Source organism: Pezoporus occidentalis, unplaced genomic scaffold (genome assembly GCF_034315485.1).
Source record: "Pezoporus occidentalis ecotype Australia unplaced genomic scaffold, CSIRO_AGI_Poc_V1 ctg275, whole genome shotgun sequence".
Classification (NCBI taxonomy): Eukaryota; Metazoa; Chordata; class Aves; order Psittaciformes; family Psittacidae; genus Pezoporus; species Pezoporus occidentalis.
Genome location: NW_026914664.1, coordinates 136,931 through 152,274, shown reverse-complemented (window position 1 = coordinate 152,274; position 15,344 = coordinate 136,931). Strand labels below are relative to the sequence as shown.

At 44.5% G+C, this 15,344-nt stretch overlaps 1 protein-coding gene across 2 annotated transcripts; it reads right to left on the bottom strand.

Moving 5' to 3' along the window:
- Window positions 1-77: 77 nt before the first annotated feature.
- Window positions 78-14,862, bottom strand: NAAA (N-acylethanolamine acid amidase). 2 transcript variants are annotated; one of them, XM_062624977.1, is made up of 11 exons: window positions 14,586-14,861; window positions 13,923-14,087; window positions 12,080-12,206; window positions 11,496-11,586; window positions 10,230-10,306; window positions 8,648-8,820; window positions 7,728-7,790; window positions 2,857-2,923; window positions 2,277-2,305; window positions 1,267-1,346; window positions 78-441 (listed from the first exon to the last, which is right to left on the bottom strand). In XM_062624977.1, exons 1-10 carry the CDS (start codon window positions 14,786-14,788, stop codon window positions 1,271-1,273), a joined length of 1,071 nt encoding a protein of 356 aa, XP_062480961.1. In that variant the 5' UTR covers window positions 14,789-14,861; the 3' UTR covers window positions 78-441; window positions 1,267-1,270. The 2 variants fall into 2 exon arrangements, 1 of the variants encoding a protein (XP_062480961.1); XR_009966030.1 differs by lacking the exon at window positions 2,277-2,305 and having other exon boundaries at window positions 14,586-14,862.
- Between the last annotated feature and the right edge of the window lie 482 nt (window positions 14,863-15,344).

Sequence of the window (15,344 nt, the reverse complement as noted above, 5' to 3'; positions counted from 1 at the left end):
GGAGTGCTCCCAAGAAGTACCCAAATTCAATATGCAGTCACAGTGCAGCCCAACAAACAAAAAAGTGATCAGCTGCATATGTTTATTTCACTATATTCAAACCTAAAGGCCATGCAAAATACATGATTTTTGTATATTAGTCAGCACATAAATACATTTCACAACCCTTTCCCAAAACAGTAAAAGCAATTTTTAGCCAGCAACATCTGCTAGTAAATTACAATTAGTAATTACAAAGTAATTACAATAAAATCAATCAAACATTCATAACAGTTCACCAAGAATATCACCCGCAACACTTCAAAGAGTTAACAAGCCATTGTTTCCTCAAAGGTTCACATACTTAATAAGCCAGAACAACCGTACTGCTTGTGAAAGTGATTTTAAAAGCATACTCTGGTCTTGGAAAGCTTCAGCTTTTCACTCATTTTGTCTGTTGAACTAAAAAAAAAACAAACAAAACAAAGATTCAGAAGAGAGCACGGGTTTGTGTAGAATTAAGAAACAAACTTGTCAGAATCCCTAAGAGAACAGAACTGCTCTTGCTAAAATCACATGTGCAACGTAACTGCCACAAATACAATACTAGTCATAATCTTAAAAACTATTTAACCTGGAACAGGAGCTTCTCATGCTCCTGCCAAGACCACACAGACAGAGTTTCTTGGAACAGAAACAACATAACCTAATGTCTTTCTCTGAACACATTAAAGCCACTGTGAGAGGCACCCTGTACGTTTAAGTGCTTCGACTTTTTCCGCAGGCTCACAGGACAAACCCCTCAAAGGATGCTCATGTTTAGTCATCTGCAAGGGGCTGTCACAAATTAAGCTTGATTTTTCTTGCTGCCAAGTGCACCAACCCCTCCTGCTGGGATTAGGCTGGCTCTGGCAGGGCCTCCTGTCACAGTCAGCCACCTGAAGGCATGCAAACATAGGAGTGGGGAGACTGGCAAAAATAATAGCAAGAATATGCACAGAGGGAACCTCTCCCTTTAGGTCACAACAACAGCCAACCCCTCCTCTTTAGCAAAGCACTTTTCCTATGATAATCTCCAAGAGTTTTGCAAGGAACGTCAATACTTGTGGATCATTACAACAACAAGGGAAGGTATTTACCCAAGGTCGGTAAGAAAACCAAGGGGAGAAGCAGGAATTCAGACTAAGTCACCTGAGTTCTACTGTAGTGCTTTGTCCCTCAACAACTCTTCAGCTGACATTTTTATTTAAGTGCAAGTACCTGGGAGTACCAGCACACTACTTACACCTCTTCACGTGTCAGTTCTGATCCATGTCTGGTACTTATCTGGAAGTGCAGCGCTCATTACTGTGGTATACACCGTGTTACTGGCAGGGAAAGAGGAAAGGAGTGAGTGAGTGACATTCCAAAGGCAAACAGATTCATTTCTAAAACTAGCAAAGCAGCAAAACAACTTTTAGTGAAACAAATGTTTTTTAGTAAAAACAACAAATGTTCAAACAAAAGAAGGAGATTGATAAAAATGAAGGCTGCTGGCACAATTTTTTAGTATTTTTCCCCCCACTTTAGAAATGTATTTCTACATCCATTTTATCACTGTGTTAAAAAAACGGTACTTCTAATCTTAGCAGTGACACAGCTATAATCTTCTCCTTTTCAAATTTCCTCACATTTATATGACAGAGGAGTGGGAATCCTGGTATTAACCTTGAAGAAGCCATTACCAAGCTCTCACGCCAATGACTGATCTAGAAAATGTACTGAGCTGCATATAAAAGCAAAACAAAGCAGGAAAACCCACAAAGGTACAGAACAACAATGGTACACTGAAATAAATCTCTTCAAAATCCAGTATATGGTACCTGAAAGCTATGTCCCCATTTATTTTTTTTTTCCTTTTTCTACATCAAGCAAAGCTACATCAGAAACTCCAGAGAAAGCTATTTTCAGTATTAACACAAATCCTAAGGTTCCAAAAGTGCAAGGCACAAATGACTTAGCAGAAAGTCCAGTTCCTCCTCTAAGCAGTCATTTGTTTCACCGCTGCAAAGGAACTTCCCTTCACCAGACTGAGCCTAATGAAGTGTGGTTTCTTGGCTGGGGTGGCAGACCAAAGAGGAAGAGTGCTGTGGAAGTGAAAACACAGCATCACATCCACAAGCAAAAATCTAAGCTGAGAAACCACAAGATAATCAGGCAGACACATAGGAATATCCTAAGCAAGTTTGTGATTGACTTGTAAGTGGCCAGAGGTATGGCGGGAGGCACTGATTAACATCTCTGGATCCAATACTTACTTGTTTAAGACTGGCTTCACTGACAACACCTGTACAGAAAGTTTGAAGAGTTGTCATTTTGGTAAATGAAGAGGGAATTAAAAGGCTATTTAGAGACAGCAATAGGGTGAAGTTATGAAAAGGAATAATGCAAAATCAGGGATTTCTCTTGCTGGCTGTTGGGGGTTTTTACCATCAGACCATCTTGCAAAAATATTTTTAAAAAAGCCTCTGACTACACAACATTTAAGTTCTCCAAACTCACTGGTAAATATCACTCATGCCTAACACTTTATCTGCCTACAGTCACATTTATAATTGTGCTTGAAGTAAAGAACTGCACAAAGATGATGCTGATGGAATTCACCTCTTTCCACTTAGATTGGCAGGCTATTACAAAATGCCCAGGCAAGCGAGTTCAGAAACACTTTAGCAAACAAACTTCTCAGTCTTTAACTCTCCAGAGATGGCTGTACAGCACACCTTTGTCACCATGCCTTGCCAGTACTGCCTTTAAAACCCTGACAAAAATGCAACTGCACTGCTGCTTCAAGAAAGAAATTTTAAGTCAAAGTCACAATGCAGAATTTAAAAGAAATACCTTAAAGAGGGTATCAAAACTGATGTAGTGCTGACCAGTAGCATTGAGAGCTTTGATAGCTGGAGTTCTGGAGGAAAGCAATGCAGTATTATTAAACACATTTTACTGTTCCAAAGGCTACAAAGCACCAATGTGAAAAATTCCTCACTAAATGCCTTTACACTGAAAAGTCTTCCTTGGCCTAAAATAATTCAGAATTCTGTGTGACTGAATCTAGACTCACATCACTGTAGCTACTCTGACCACATCACTGAGTACAGACCAACAAGGAATGGGCCAACAGCTTTTTGCATACTACACAGCCTGAAGACTGTGATGTCTGCAAGCACCTTCATAGCATCACCAAATACTTCTTCACTGTGAATCTAAATCCTTTTAACTTTTACTAAACTTTGCTTTATAAAGCAATTTTTGGTATAAGCCTTATACTTCAATGCCATGATAGGGCACCACTCGATCAAAACCTGTAGTTAGGAATAACGTGGGTACCCAGACTGAGCCTTCCTGCAGACATGCAGCCCTGCAGGTCTCTGGCTGCAGTGAATGCCTGAGCCTGGCACTTGTATCGGAGAGAGCCAGTGACACCGCTTGTGTGCGCTGTCAGCAAGTAGATGATCTGCTAAAGCAGGTGGTTGAACTGAGGGAGGACATAGAAAGGTTGAGAGCTATCAGAGAGTGTGAAAGGGAAATTGATTGGTGGAGCCACACCCTAAGGCAAGGGCAGAGGGAAGTGGTTGAACAAGTGATAGATCCCCTTCCCTCCTACCATCAGACAGAAGGAGTAAACTTAAGGGACAAGGAAGTATGGAGGGAGGTCCCTCCTCAGAGAGGTAAGTGAAAACCCTCTCAATCCCTTCCTTCCTCCCAGTTGCCTTTGAGTAACAGGTATGAGGTCTTGGAACTACAGGGCCAGGTAAATGGAGATGGAGGGGTAGATCCATCTAGTAAGTCACCTAGGGCTTGTCACTCACCCTCATGCCTTAGAACTTCCTCAACCAAGAAGAAAAGAAGAGTAATTGTGGTGGGTGACTCCCTTCTGAGGGGAACAGAAGGGCCCATTTGTTGACCTGATCCATCCCACAGGGAAGTCTGCTGCCTACCTGGGGCTTGGATTGGAGATGTTAAAAGGAAACTCTCTGGTCTGGTGCAGCCCTCTGACTACTATCCGCTGCTGGTTTTTCAGGTTGGCAGTGATGAAATTATTACAAGCAGGGCAAGGGCAATGAAGAGAGACTTCAGGGCCCTGGAACGGCTGGTTAGAGGGTCTGGAGCACAAGTGGTGTTTGCCTCCATACCTGTTACAAGCAAAGGTGAAGAGATAAATAGGAAGAGACTGCAGATTAATACATGGCTACGGGACTGGTGCCAAAGGCAGGGGTTTGGGTTTTTCAATCATAGGCTGCTATATGAGACACCTGGTTTGCTGGTGGCAGGTGGGATACACCAGTCCCAGAGGGGGAGAAGGTTTCTGGGGCAGGAGTTAGCAGGGCTCATTGACAGGGCTTTAAACTAGGTAGGAAGGGGGAAGGGGAGATAACTGGGCCTGCTGGGGACAAGCCCAAGAGAAACATGCTAGGGCTTGAAGAATGGCAGACTAGGGAGAACTCTCAATCTATGGTTTCATTTGAGGGAAAGGGTAGTTGTTTAAACCCTGTCCTGCAGGAGAAAAAGGGTACCTGGGCAAGAGTTAGCAGAGCTCACTCACAGAGCTCTAGGTTAGATTCAAAGTGCAAGGGGGGTGTAGCTGGGTTTGAACTAGTGGGGCAATGTTCTAGTATGAATGAAGACCAGAAGGCCTCCTGCCTTCCAAGGGTGCCACTAGTGTGCTCAGCTCGCTCCTTGAAATGCCTGTGCACGCAGCATGGGGAATAAACAGGAGGAGTTAGAAGTCTGTGTGCGGTCTAATGGTTATGACCTGGTGGCAATTACAGAGACATGGTGGGACAGCTCACATGACTGGAATGTGGTCATGGATGGCTATGTCCTTTTTAGGAAAGACAGATCAGCCAAGCGAGGTGGTGGAGTTGCTCTTTATGTGAAAGAGCGACTAGAATGTATTGAGTTCTGTCCAGGGACAGATGAGGACCAAGTGGAAAGTCTGTGGGTGCGAATTAAGGGACAGGCTGGTATGGGTGGCACAGTTGTGGGGGTCTATTATAGACCTCCTGATCAGGACAAAGGAGTTGATGAGGCTTTCTACAGGCAATTGAAAGCAGCCTCACGACTACATGCCTTTGTTGTCATGGGGGATTTTAACTACCCCGATATTTGCTGGAAGACTTACACAGCCAGTCACTCACAGTCTAGGAGGTTCCTCCAGTGCATTGATGATAACTTCTTAATGCAAATGGTGGACGAACCAACTAGGAGAGGAGCACTGCTGGCTCTGGTACTCACCAACAGAGAGGGTCTGGTTGAAGTAGTGATGGTCAATGGCAGCCTGGGCTGCAGTGACCATGAGATGGTGGAGTTTAGATCTTGTGTGGGAGGGATAGAATACCTAGCAAGGCCACATTTCTGGATTTCCAAAGAGCAAACTTTGGCCTCTTCAATCAATTGCTAAGGGAAGTATCATGGCAAAGGGTACTAGGTGGTAAAGGGGCTCAAGGCAGTTGGTCAGCATTCAAGGACCACTTCTTCCAAGCTCAGGATCACAGTGTTCCAATGAGTAGGAAGTCAAGTAGGGGACCCAGGAGACCAGCATGGTTAAACAAGGAACAGCTGGGCAAACTCATACAGAAAAAGAGAATCTATGGATTATGGAAGGAGGGGCTGGCCACTTGGGAGGAATATAGGACAGCTGTTAGAGGATGTAGGGAAGCAATTAGGACAGCTAAGGCCTCCTTGGAACTTAATCTGGCAAGTCGGGTCAAGGACAATAGAAAGGGCTTCTTCAAATACATAGCAAATAAAACTAACACAAGAAGCAGTATAGGCCCACTGCTGAATGAGGTGGGTGCCCTGAAGACAGAGGATATAAAGAAGGCAGAGGTGTTGAATGCCTTCTTTGCCTCTGTCTTTACTTCCACAGACTCTCCCCGGGGGACCCAGATTCCTATAGCCCCAGAAGGAGTCAGGATAAAGGAGGAGTTTGCTTTGGTAGATGAGGATTGGGTTAGGGATCAGTTAAGTAATATGGACATCTATAAATCGATGGGTCTGGATGGAATACACCCGGGGTGCTGAGGGAGCTGGCAGAGGTCACTGCTGGGCCACTCTCCATCATCTTTGGTAAGTCCTAGGAAACAGGTGAGGTGCCTGAGGACTGGAGGATGGCAAATGTCACACCAGTCTATAAGAAGGGCAAGAAGGAGGACCCGGGTAATTATAGACCGGTCAGCCCCACCTCCGTCCCTGGAAAGGTGATGGAACAACTTATTCTTGACACCATCTCTAGACATATCAAGGATGAGGGGGTCATTAAGAGCAGCCAACATGGCTTTACCAAGGGGAAGTCATGTTCGACCAACCTTATAGCCTTCTATGAGCAAGTAACTAGGTGGATGGATGACGGTAGAGCAGTAGATGTGGTTTTTCTTGATTTCAGTAAGGCATTTGATACTGTCTCCTACAGCATCCTCATAGATAAGCTAAGGAAGTGTGGGCTTGAAGAACTGGTTGGAAGGAAGAAGGCAGAGAGTTGTGGTTAATGGAGCAGAATCTAGCTGGAGGTCTGTGACGAGTGGAGTCCCTCAGGGGTCGGTGCTGGGACCAGTGCTGTTTAATATTTTCATCAACGACCTGGATGAGGGAACTGAGTGTACCCTCAGCAAGTTCGCTGATGATACTAAACTAGGAGGAGTGGCTGACACACCAGAGGGCTGTGCTGCCATTCAGTGAGACCTGGGCAGGCTGGAAAGCTGGGCGGGGAGAAACTTGATGAAATTCAGCAAGGGCAAGTGTAGAGTCTTGCATCTGGGGAAGAACAACCCCATGTACCAGTACAGGTTGGGGGCTGACCTGCTGGGCAGTAGTGAAGGGGAAAGGGACCTGGGGGTCCTGGAGGACAGGAGGATGACCATGAGCCAACACTGTGCCCTTGTGGCCAAGAAGGCCAATGGCATCCTAGGGTGCATTAGAAAGGGTGTGGTTAATAGGTCAAGAGAGGCTCTCCTCCCCCTCTACCCTGCCTTGGTGAGGCTGCATCTGGATTATTGTGTCCAGTTCTGGGCCCCTCAGTTCAAGAAGGACAGGGAATTGCTTGAAAGAGTCCAGCGCAGAGCTACAAAGATGATTAAGGGAATGGAACATCTCTCTTATGAGGAGAGGCTGAGGGAGCTGGGTCTCTTTAGCTTGGAGGAGACTGAGGGGTGACCTCATCAATGTTTACAAATATGTAAAGGGTGAGTGTCAGGATGATGGAGCTAGGATTTTTTCAGTGATGTCCAGTGATAGGACAAGGGGCAATGGGTGTAAACTGGAGCATAGGAGGTTCCATGTGAACATCAGGAAAAATTTCTTTACTGTGAGAGTGACAGAGCACTGGAACGGGTTGCCCAGGGGGGTTGTGGAGTCTCCTACGTTGGAGATATTCAAAGCCTGCCTGGACAAGTTCCTGTGTGATGTACTCTAGGTTACCCTGCTCTTGCAGGAGGGTTGGACTAGATGATCTTTTGAGGTCCCTTCCAACCCTTAGGATTCTGTGATTCAATTTCTCATCTTTTATGCCAGTCAATGCCACACAGACTTTTCTCTAGCATCTGTGAATATCACTCCTTACTTTATCTGTTCCCTTTTGAGTGGCTTTACAGAAACAGAGTAAGCTGCCTGCCCAAGGAGCTAACACCTCCTCAGAAAGGAAAACACTCAAATCTCTAAGCCTTTTCAAAATAACAGTGTTATCTCACCACAGAGCTCCAAACTAAATTCACCTTCGATCATCAAAAGGAGGAGGGGTAGTCCAATGGTCATAGTTTGTCTCCACACGAAACCACCTATAACACAACAAACAAATATAAAAGCAAACAAAAGGCAAATCAGCAGGTAACTAATCAAGGCCAAGACTCGGTGTCTCTGTCTTGCCAAAAGGAAAAAACCTCCCTAAAACGCCTCCTTCCTCCACCTCATGCCAATGTAGGCCAGTACCAAGCGGCCTTTACCATAAAACACTGAACACAGATGAAAAAGGAGCAACCTCTGAACTCCTGGTGGCCTCAGTGACAAAAGCACTGCTGATTGCTTATAAGAGCAGTATCAGACCTTTAAAGAGATGACTGGAGAAGGGACCATGGGTATGATGCAGCCTCCAGCATTCCATTGGGAGTACACAAAGCCAGACATCTGGCCATGGGTAAGCCAGTACTTACTGACTGACTGTATGCACTAAGTGCCCTTTTCACCACAGGGCAACTATTTAGAATCTCCTTTGTGTATTACACTGCTGATGTCAACAAAATTTATAGAAAGTTATTTTTGAGCCTTCAACCCTTCTACCACATTAAGTCAAAGCTACCTGGGAAGTGCTGAATTTCCTGGTGCAATACCTGGCAGACAGACAGGAAAGGCCCTCGAGTCTTGCCTCCTTTAGAATTTGGCTAAAAAAATTAGCACATACAGATGCTTTTTCCACCCTTAACCCTCCAGACTGCCCCAACCTGATAAGGTGGTGCGACTCCTTCTCCAAGAGAAGTTGCTGGGGCTCCTTGAAGAGGCTTTCAAGCCTTCCTGTCCAGCTGTAAGCATTAATAAGCAATGCCCTGAACCTCTTGAGAAAGCTGTGTCACTAACCTTACCAATCACCCAGGAGGGAATATGAAAAAGAACACAAAACAAAATGGTTTTTGTTACTTACGCTCCACCTAAGGGATCAAGAGGCCAGAGGTCTGCTGGCCCCCTCCTGTTCCTCGTTATGACCATGCCTTCTTTGGGCGAAACACCTCCTACAATATAGTAAACTTCAGCAATGATGGGAACGCCAGCTAGTCTGAGAACAGCTGACTGAAAGTCCTCTGCTCTGCTCAGGGTCTATTACAAAAAGATCACAGTGAACAGGAGATCACAGTGAACCAGAGATCACAGAGCAAGGTCAAGCACAAAAATGAACACTGGGACATCTTAAAAAGGAAAATGCGTCCAGCTTTTTTGAAATTGGCTGAAGTGCTACTTGAAAATATTTCTCTGAAAACAGTTTTCCAAACTGACTGGCGCATGAATATGAAATGCATGTGACTTGTGAATGAAGTCACTAATCCCAACTTTGCAAATATTCAAACAGTAAATACACAGACACATATACACACACATACGTACACATATGTATATGGTTAAAAAGCAAAAACCACATGAAATTCAAATGGAATTATTCAAAATGAAATTCAAATGACATGCCATTCAAAAGACAGAGGCATGTCCATACTCTGCAAATTTTATCCTCATCAGAGCCTTTCAATGTGATCAATGGGGCAGATGAATGGGGGTGAAAGAGAGGAAAATCCCACTGCATATCTCCATTTTGAGAAATATGGAGTTTTAAACCACCAAAGCCAGTGGTTTAAGAGGATTTAGGCAACAATGGTGAATAAGACAGAGGCATTGCTCACAGCTAGCCCTGCCACAGGCAGGTGGCCAACTTAGTATGAATGGACAGTCACCACAGTCAGTGAACTACTGTTTTCACTCACAGGGCCACAACCTGTGGAAGTACATCTTTAAAAATGAATGCTGTGCAGGAAGTAAAACCAAATATGTAGATCATGCATCAAACAAAATTGTTCAGACAGGTAGGGAAAGCTCTGGAAAACAATTATCTCTGACAGCAATGCTGCAGTGACCGTGTCACAGCCTGAAGTCACATCTCAAACCCAAAAAATAGGAACCACAAACTCTCCAGTGGACATTATTTACCTGCATACCGTATCATTCATGTTTACCATAAGCATCTGAGAAGCAGCAGACCCATTTTATCTTAGTAGGACCCTAATGCAGTATTGATAAAACAGACTATACAGAATACCACTGTAACTCCTTCTGCTCATCAGTGAGGTCTACATTCTTAATACAGTAACATATCGACCACAGTGTAAAATAACCAAGGGGTGAGATACTAACTATGCCAGAGTGCAGGTGCTTCAGTTTGTTAAATTACAAAAATCACAGCTAGCTGAAATAGGCCCTAGGAATTAAGCCTTTGAACAGCTTCTCAAAGACTTTTGTCACTGATTACAGATTGCCCCCCTGAAGGCCTGGAATTGCTTTATCCCATACACATCACTAACGGTTTGGGGACAATACATATCTCCTCTTACAAAATGCATCTACTTATCAATTTATTGAATTTTACGTGAAACTAAAAGTTGTGACATCAGATTTATCAAGGGTTTGTAAGTACAAATGACATCACTGTGAAATACGAGAAAATAACCTGGGGCACTTACATCTCGGACAAGCCAGCTGACAGGGTAATTCCGATTCAGAAAAGCCGCTATTGCATTTTCCCACCATGTACCACCCGCTAGAAAAACAGAAGGAAAACAAAATTACTGTACATGCATGTTACGTATGCTCTGTGAAATTTATCCTCCTGCCTTCTTCTCCCGTCTCTAGCTCTGCAATCTCTCCCTTACTGCCTTAAAAAAGAGCAGTGCAATAAATTCTTTCATTCTCTAACTACACCGCTATCATAAACCCATCAAATTTAGGCAGCTCATAGTGACTAACAAAGCACACACCATCTGAAAACAGTCAGAGCCTCTGTACCATCTCAAGCTCACTGTTTATAACACTGAATAGTAACAGTACTCCTTTGCTACTGTATTCCTTTACTGATATTTACACATAAAATGTGCTGCAGAATCAGGCTAACATACCCTGGAAAGCCCCTGGTTTACAAAATCTGTATTTCAAATGCTCAGCTTCCTGTATGTTTAGATTTGGATACTGAACTACCACAGACAGTTAAATCAGTGAAACAGGGCAGCTGCCTATCAGCATAAAATGTCAACACTTCAGAAGGGCTAACAAAGTGTATTACAGCCAGGTGAAACTACAGCTCAAATATAAATAGACAACATAATCCCGAATGAAGTTCAACCCTTCCTCTGCCTTCCTGACTGTTACAAGACCTTCTACTGACAGGTCTTAGTTCCCAGTACTGACACCTTTCAACTTTCCTCCACTGCTGGATCTGTCCTCAGCTGCTTTCCCAGCACCTCTTTGCATTCTCTCAAACCCTGCTGCCCCTACCCTAGATCTCAGCGTTACCCTCCCATCCTCCTTCAAGCTGCCTTACGTGGACAGAGAAATGTGGAATAAAGAGCAAAGGATAGAAACTAGGAAAGCATTTATTTGCTCTACACAACTGGAACTTTTTCTCCCAGTCTCTACTCTGCCATCTCCAGTTGCTTCTCTTGAGCAAACCACATTAATTTGCCTTTTCCAGCTTTCTCCAAGGTCCTCTGCCTCCTGTGACACTTCTAAAGCTCAGACAACACTGTGATGGCAAACAAACTCCTCTCTCCTTTGCAACAGCCAAAACCTGGCAGCATGCATGCTTTCACTCCCTGAGGGCAAGATAAGACATTCAATTTCAGCTCCTTAATCGTATTTTTCCCTCTAGGAGAATATGAGAGAAAGGGCCAAAGGAGGCAATGATCAATAAAACAGTGTACATTACATCAAGTGCCGAAGACAGATTTATTCACCTCGTTCATCACCGGAGATTGTGAACTTGTGTGGACTTTGTCCAGTCCATAACCCGACGTAACCAAGAAATGTGGTGCCTTGATACGCTATCTGAAACCAGGAAAGACGCAGGATGTCAGCATGCTGGAACAGAATACTACTTCAAATACAAGCAACATTCTCTAGCAGAAAACTCTACTTCTTTCTAAGAAACACACTTTGGTCATAAAAATTAACAAGGCCTTAGGGAAAAAAAAAGCCTTGGAGTCAGTCCCTGCCCAGGCTGATCTCTATTCTCTAGTATTTCTTTTTTATTATCTTGACACTTCCTTCCTTCAACATCTTCTTCCAAACAATGATCTTGAGATACTAGATCATGTTCTATTTGTTCCAGTTTATCACCACAAGCTGAATGTCCAGAAAGCAAAGAAACCCAGGAATCATCCCAGAGTCCTGGAGAGAGTGACTGCAGCACTCTAATAATCCATTAAACCTGGGAAGTGAGCCACATTCCTACATTAAATCCCAGCTGCCTATGCAGCCATATGACCATACCACATTCCTTCATGGAATATCACCCAGCCACATCAACCACAGATCATACCTGCCCGCTTTTTATAAACTGCACATCAATTGTTATCTTGCTTAGTATATCAACAAAATCATAATCCAGGTTACGACCGTGATAAATGTTTCCTTTGTCATCCTGAGCGACAATACTAGTACAGAACCTTCCCAAACAAAAAGAAGAAAGAATGATTTCAGAAAAGGCTATGACAACACTTGCAATATTAGAGTTAACATTTCAGAAGGAATAACTGAGTTTATCTTCTGCAAAGTATTTTACTAATGTAAGCATACAACTAGGAGTTTGCATTAACACCTATGTTTCCCAACCTGAGAGCACAGTCTCATCCGGTACTTTCAGATAAAGTTTCTGACAGGCTTTAATTTAAAATTGGAAAAAACCAAAAGGGGAGTCAGAATGGTTTGACTGAAGCTCTGCATAACTGCGTAACACTCCATATGGTTTATGCACAATATTCATAAGGGAAAGTCCTGTTCCACACAGGCTAACACACAAAACTGTACATTACTTATCAGGTCACATATTACAGACCAGGTAGGAAGCAGCAATTCTAGTTGGAAAGCATTCATTATTTCATTTTACTTCATTATTTCATTATTTCCAGTTTCATTATTTCACTTCTAAATTGAGAAGAAAAGCCAACATCTAAAAATGTCCACAAAACATCAGTCTACAACATTCTGGATTTCATTCTGACAACTGCACACTATTTCATCTCAGTTCAGACTCCACTCACATTTTTAATCACAACTAGATAAAAAGTTCTAACAAAGTTCTTTCAGTTGTTGTTAAAGTGTCAGCCGTCTCAGTAATAACCTAACCTCCCCTCTAGAGCAAGAAGTGGGCTGAAATCCTGAATGAGCAGAGAATTCAAAAATTATTATGTCTTTCCAGTGATACCCAGCACTGCCTTTCAGAACTGTAAAGGTAAAAAATTCACCAAACAAGTACTTTGCTCCCAGCTGATGTTTTTCTTTAGTAACATTAAGGTTGAGAAACTCAAAATCTCATGGGCTTTACCAGGGTTAAGAATGATACCCATCCTTTGTGAAGTACTAAGAGAGCCAACATTTAAATGACTGCCCCATGTGATATTAATGCCTATTAAAAGAAAGACTGCTTTAACCAAATACCAGAAGAAAAATCATAATAAAAATAAATACAAGCAGCTGTGTGTGCCTTGTTTTTAGAACAACCTATATTGATTCTATATACAGAAATATTCTTAGGCTCTTCACAGGCAACACCAAGTTTTTATTACTCTCCTGCACGTGCTTGTAGGTGGAAAAAAAGACAACAAAACTGAGTATTCTTTCCACTGATGTTTTGTTTTCTATCATAAAGATACTACATCCATTTTCCATTGTGCAAATCAAAAGATTACATTACGCAGTCATTGAGAACATTCATCCAGAAACAGGCTGGGAAGCAACCTGATCTCAGACAAAAGGTTAAAATAACTAGATTGCAGCTAATTTTTCTAGGTTCCTTTTTAGTGAAATTAGACAATTTAAATTACAAAAGACTGTACTACATGATCAAAGACAAATTAACACAAATACTTTGAATTGGTGGTCCTTCCTGATTAGCAAAAATTATTCTCATACCTGTATTTATTTATGCAGCTATATATTACCTTTATCAACAGATAAAAACACTGTTTGTATTTCTCTTTCAATTCAGGATACAACTGCCTAATAAGAATTAAACCTTCCCGCCGGACACAGGAAAGAGTATGAGAATTAACAGCACAAATAATCTGCCACATGTCTACACCTGCCTTTTAATGCATTCTCCCAGATCGACCTAAAATGACTCTCAGCACCCATTCCTACCAGATCCTCTAAGTAGCACTTACGCGGTAGATTCGTAGGCAAAGTTAAGCAGGACTCCATCTCCAAGACTTATTCCCAAGGCTCTGCACAGTCCCATCATTTCCCCCGCGAAGGGCTGTGGCATAAGGAACTCCAATTCCACTGCTATGGGTCGAATAACTTCGTGAACCCATTTTGGTACGCTTTCACTGCAAAACACACTCAAGGCATGAGCAGAGACAGAAACAAAAAGGTCTGCAACTTACACTCAGCAGCCTGACACCGGGGAATTCTGCCACTTCCCTGGCAGCCGGTCCCAGCCGGCGCTGACCGCTCATCCCCAGCCTCTCCCACGCTGCATCAGACATCCCTGCATCCCTTCCCTCACTAAATCCCACTGGCTTCTGCACATCCTCCAAGAAGCCTGCACAACCCAAGCAAAAGACGTGTGCCTCTGACAGGTTCCCAAGTGTACGAATAATGTAAACGTACTACGCTAACGCCCAAACCCCCCTGAATTCCCGAGGTCGGCGCAGGTCAGCAGCTGTGCTGCATCCCTTCACCCTCTTCCTTCAGGCCACGACGCAGCGGGTCTTGGCGGCCCAAGGGCTCCGCGGCGGTGGGGAGAGGAGAAAAGCAACCCTGGTTGCTCCCTCCGCCCCAGCCACCTCACGCCCCGCTCCCCGGCTGCCCATCCCCGCACTCACTCGATGACCCGTGCGACGGCGGCGCGCAGGAAGGCGGGGTCGAAGTGCCGCAGCACCGGCAGCCACCGCTCCTCGGCGGGGCTGTCCAGGCTCACATTACACAGCAGCGGCGCAGCCAAGGGGAGAGCCGGGGCCGCCGCCGCCCCGCACAGCAGCGCCAGCAGCCCCCACAGCCGAGACCCCCGCGCCGCCGCCCACCACATAGCGCCGGACCGGCCGCGGCGCTCGGAGCAGCTCCGCCGGCAGGGGGCAGGCCGAGGGGAAGGGCCCGGACATGGCGACGGCCGCCCCCTGCCTCAGAGGAGGCGCTCGTGGTGTCAGGTCAGCCGCGGCCAGAGGAAGGACGTGCGGGACAAGGGGGGGGTAGTGAAAGAACGGAGGAGTAAACGAGCGGCGAGTTTCTGTACTGCAGTGCCCGGGGCTGTGTTTGGCTAATAGTGTGGAAGAGGCAGTCCAATAGGGTAGCGGAGGGGAGACAGCCACAGCCCATGGCTCTCCGAGTGCTGTAAACAAGAGGGAAAAAAGGGAGGAGACTAGACACTTGCGCTAAGGAGTATAAAAAGTAATTGCCTCCCCCTTTCAGCCTCCAAATCTTTAGTTTTAGGACAGCTGCACATCCAGGGAAGGGGGCTTCGGTTCTTCAACAGAAAATGGAATTAGTGAAAGAGCATTTTATGTGAGTGCTTCTCCTGTTTCAGTGGTCTCTTCAGCCCCATAGGATTGCTCCTCTGCGTTTGCATCTCCAGACCTCAGCTACAC

Coding starts and splice junctions, on each gene's coding strand:
- NAAA (XM_062624977.1), bottom strand. CDS start 14,788: ATGTGGTGGGCGGCGGCGCGGGGGTCTCGGCTGTGGGGGCTGCTGGCG. Junction 14,088..14,585: donor GCCGTCGCACGGGTCATCGA/GTGAGTGCGGGG, acceptor TGTGTTTTGCAG/TGAAAGCGTACCAAAATGGG. Junction 12,207..13,922: donor TTTGCCTACGAATCTACCGC/GTAAGTGCTACT, acceptor TTGTTTGGGAAG/GTTCTGTACTAGTATTGTCG.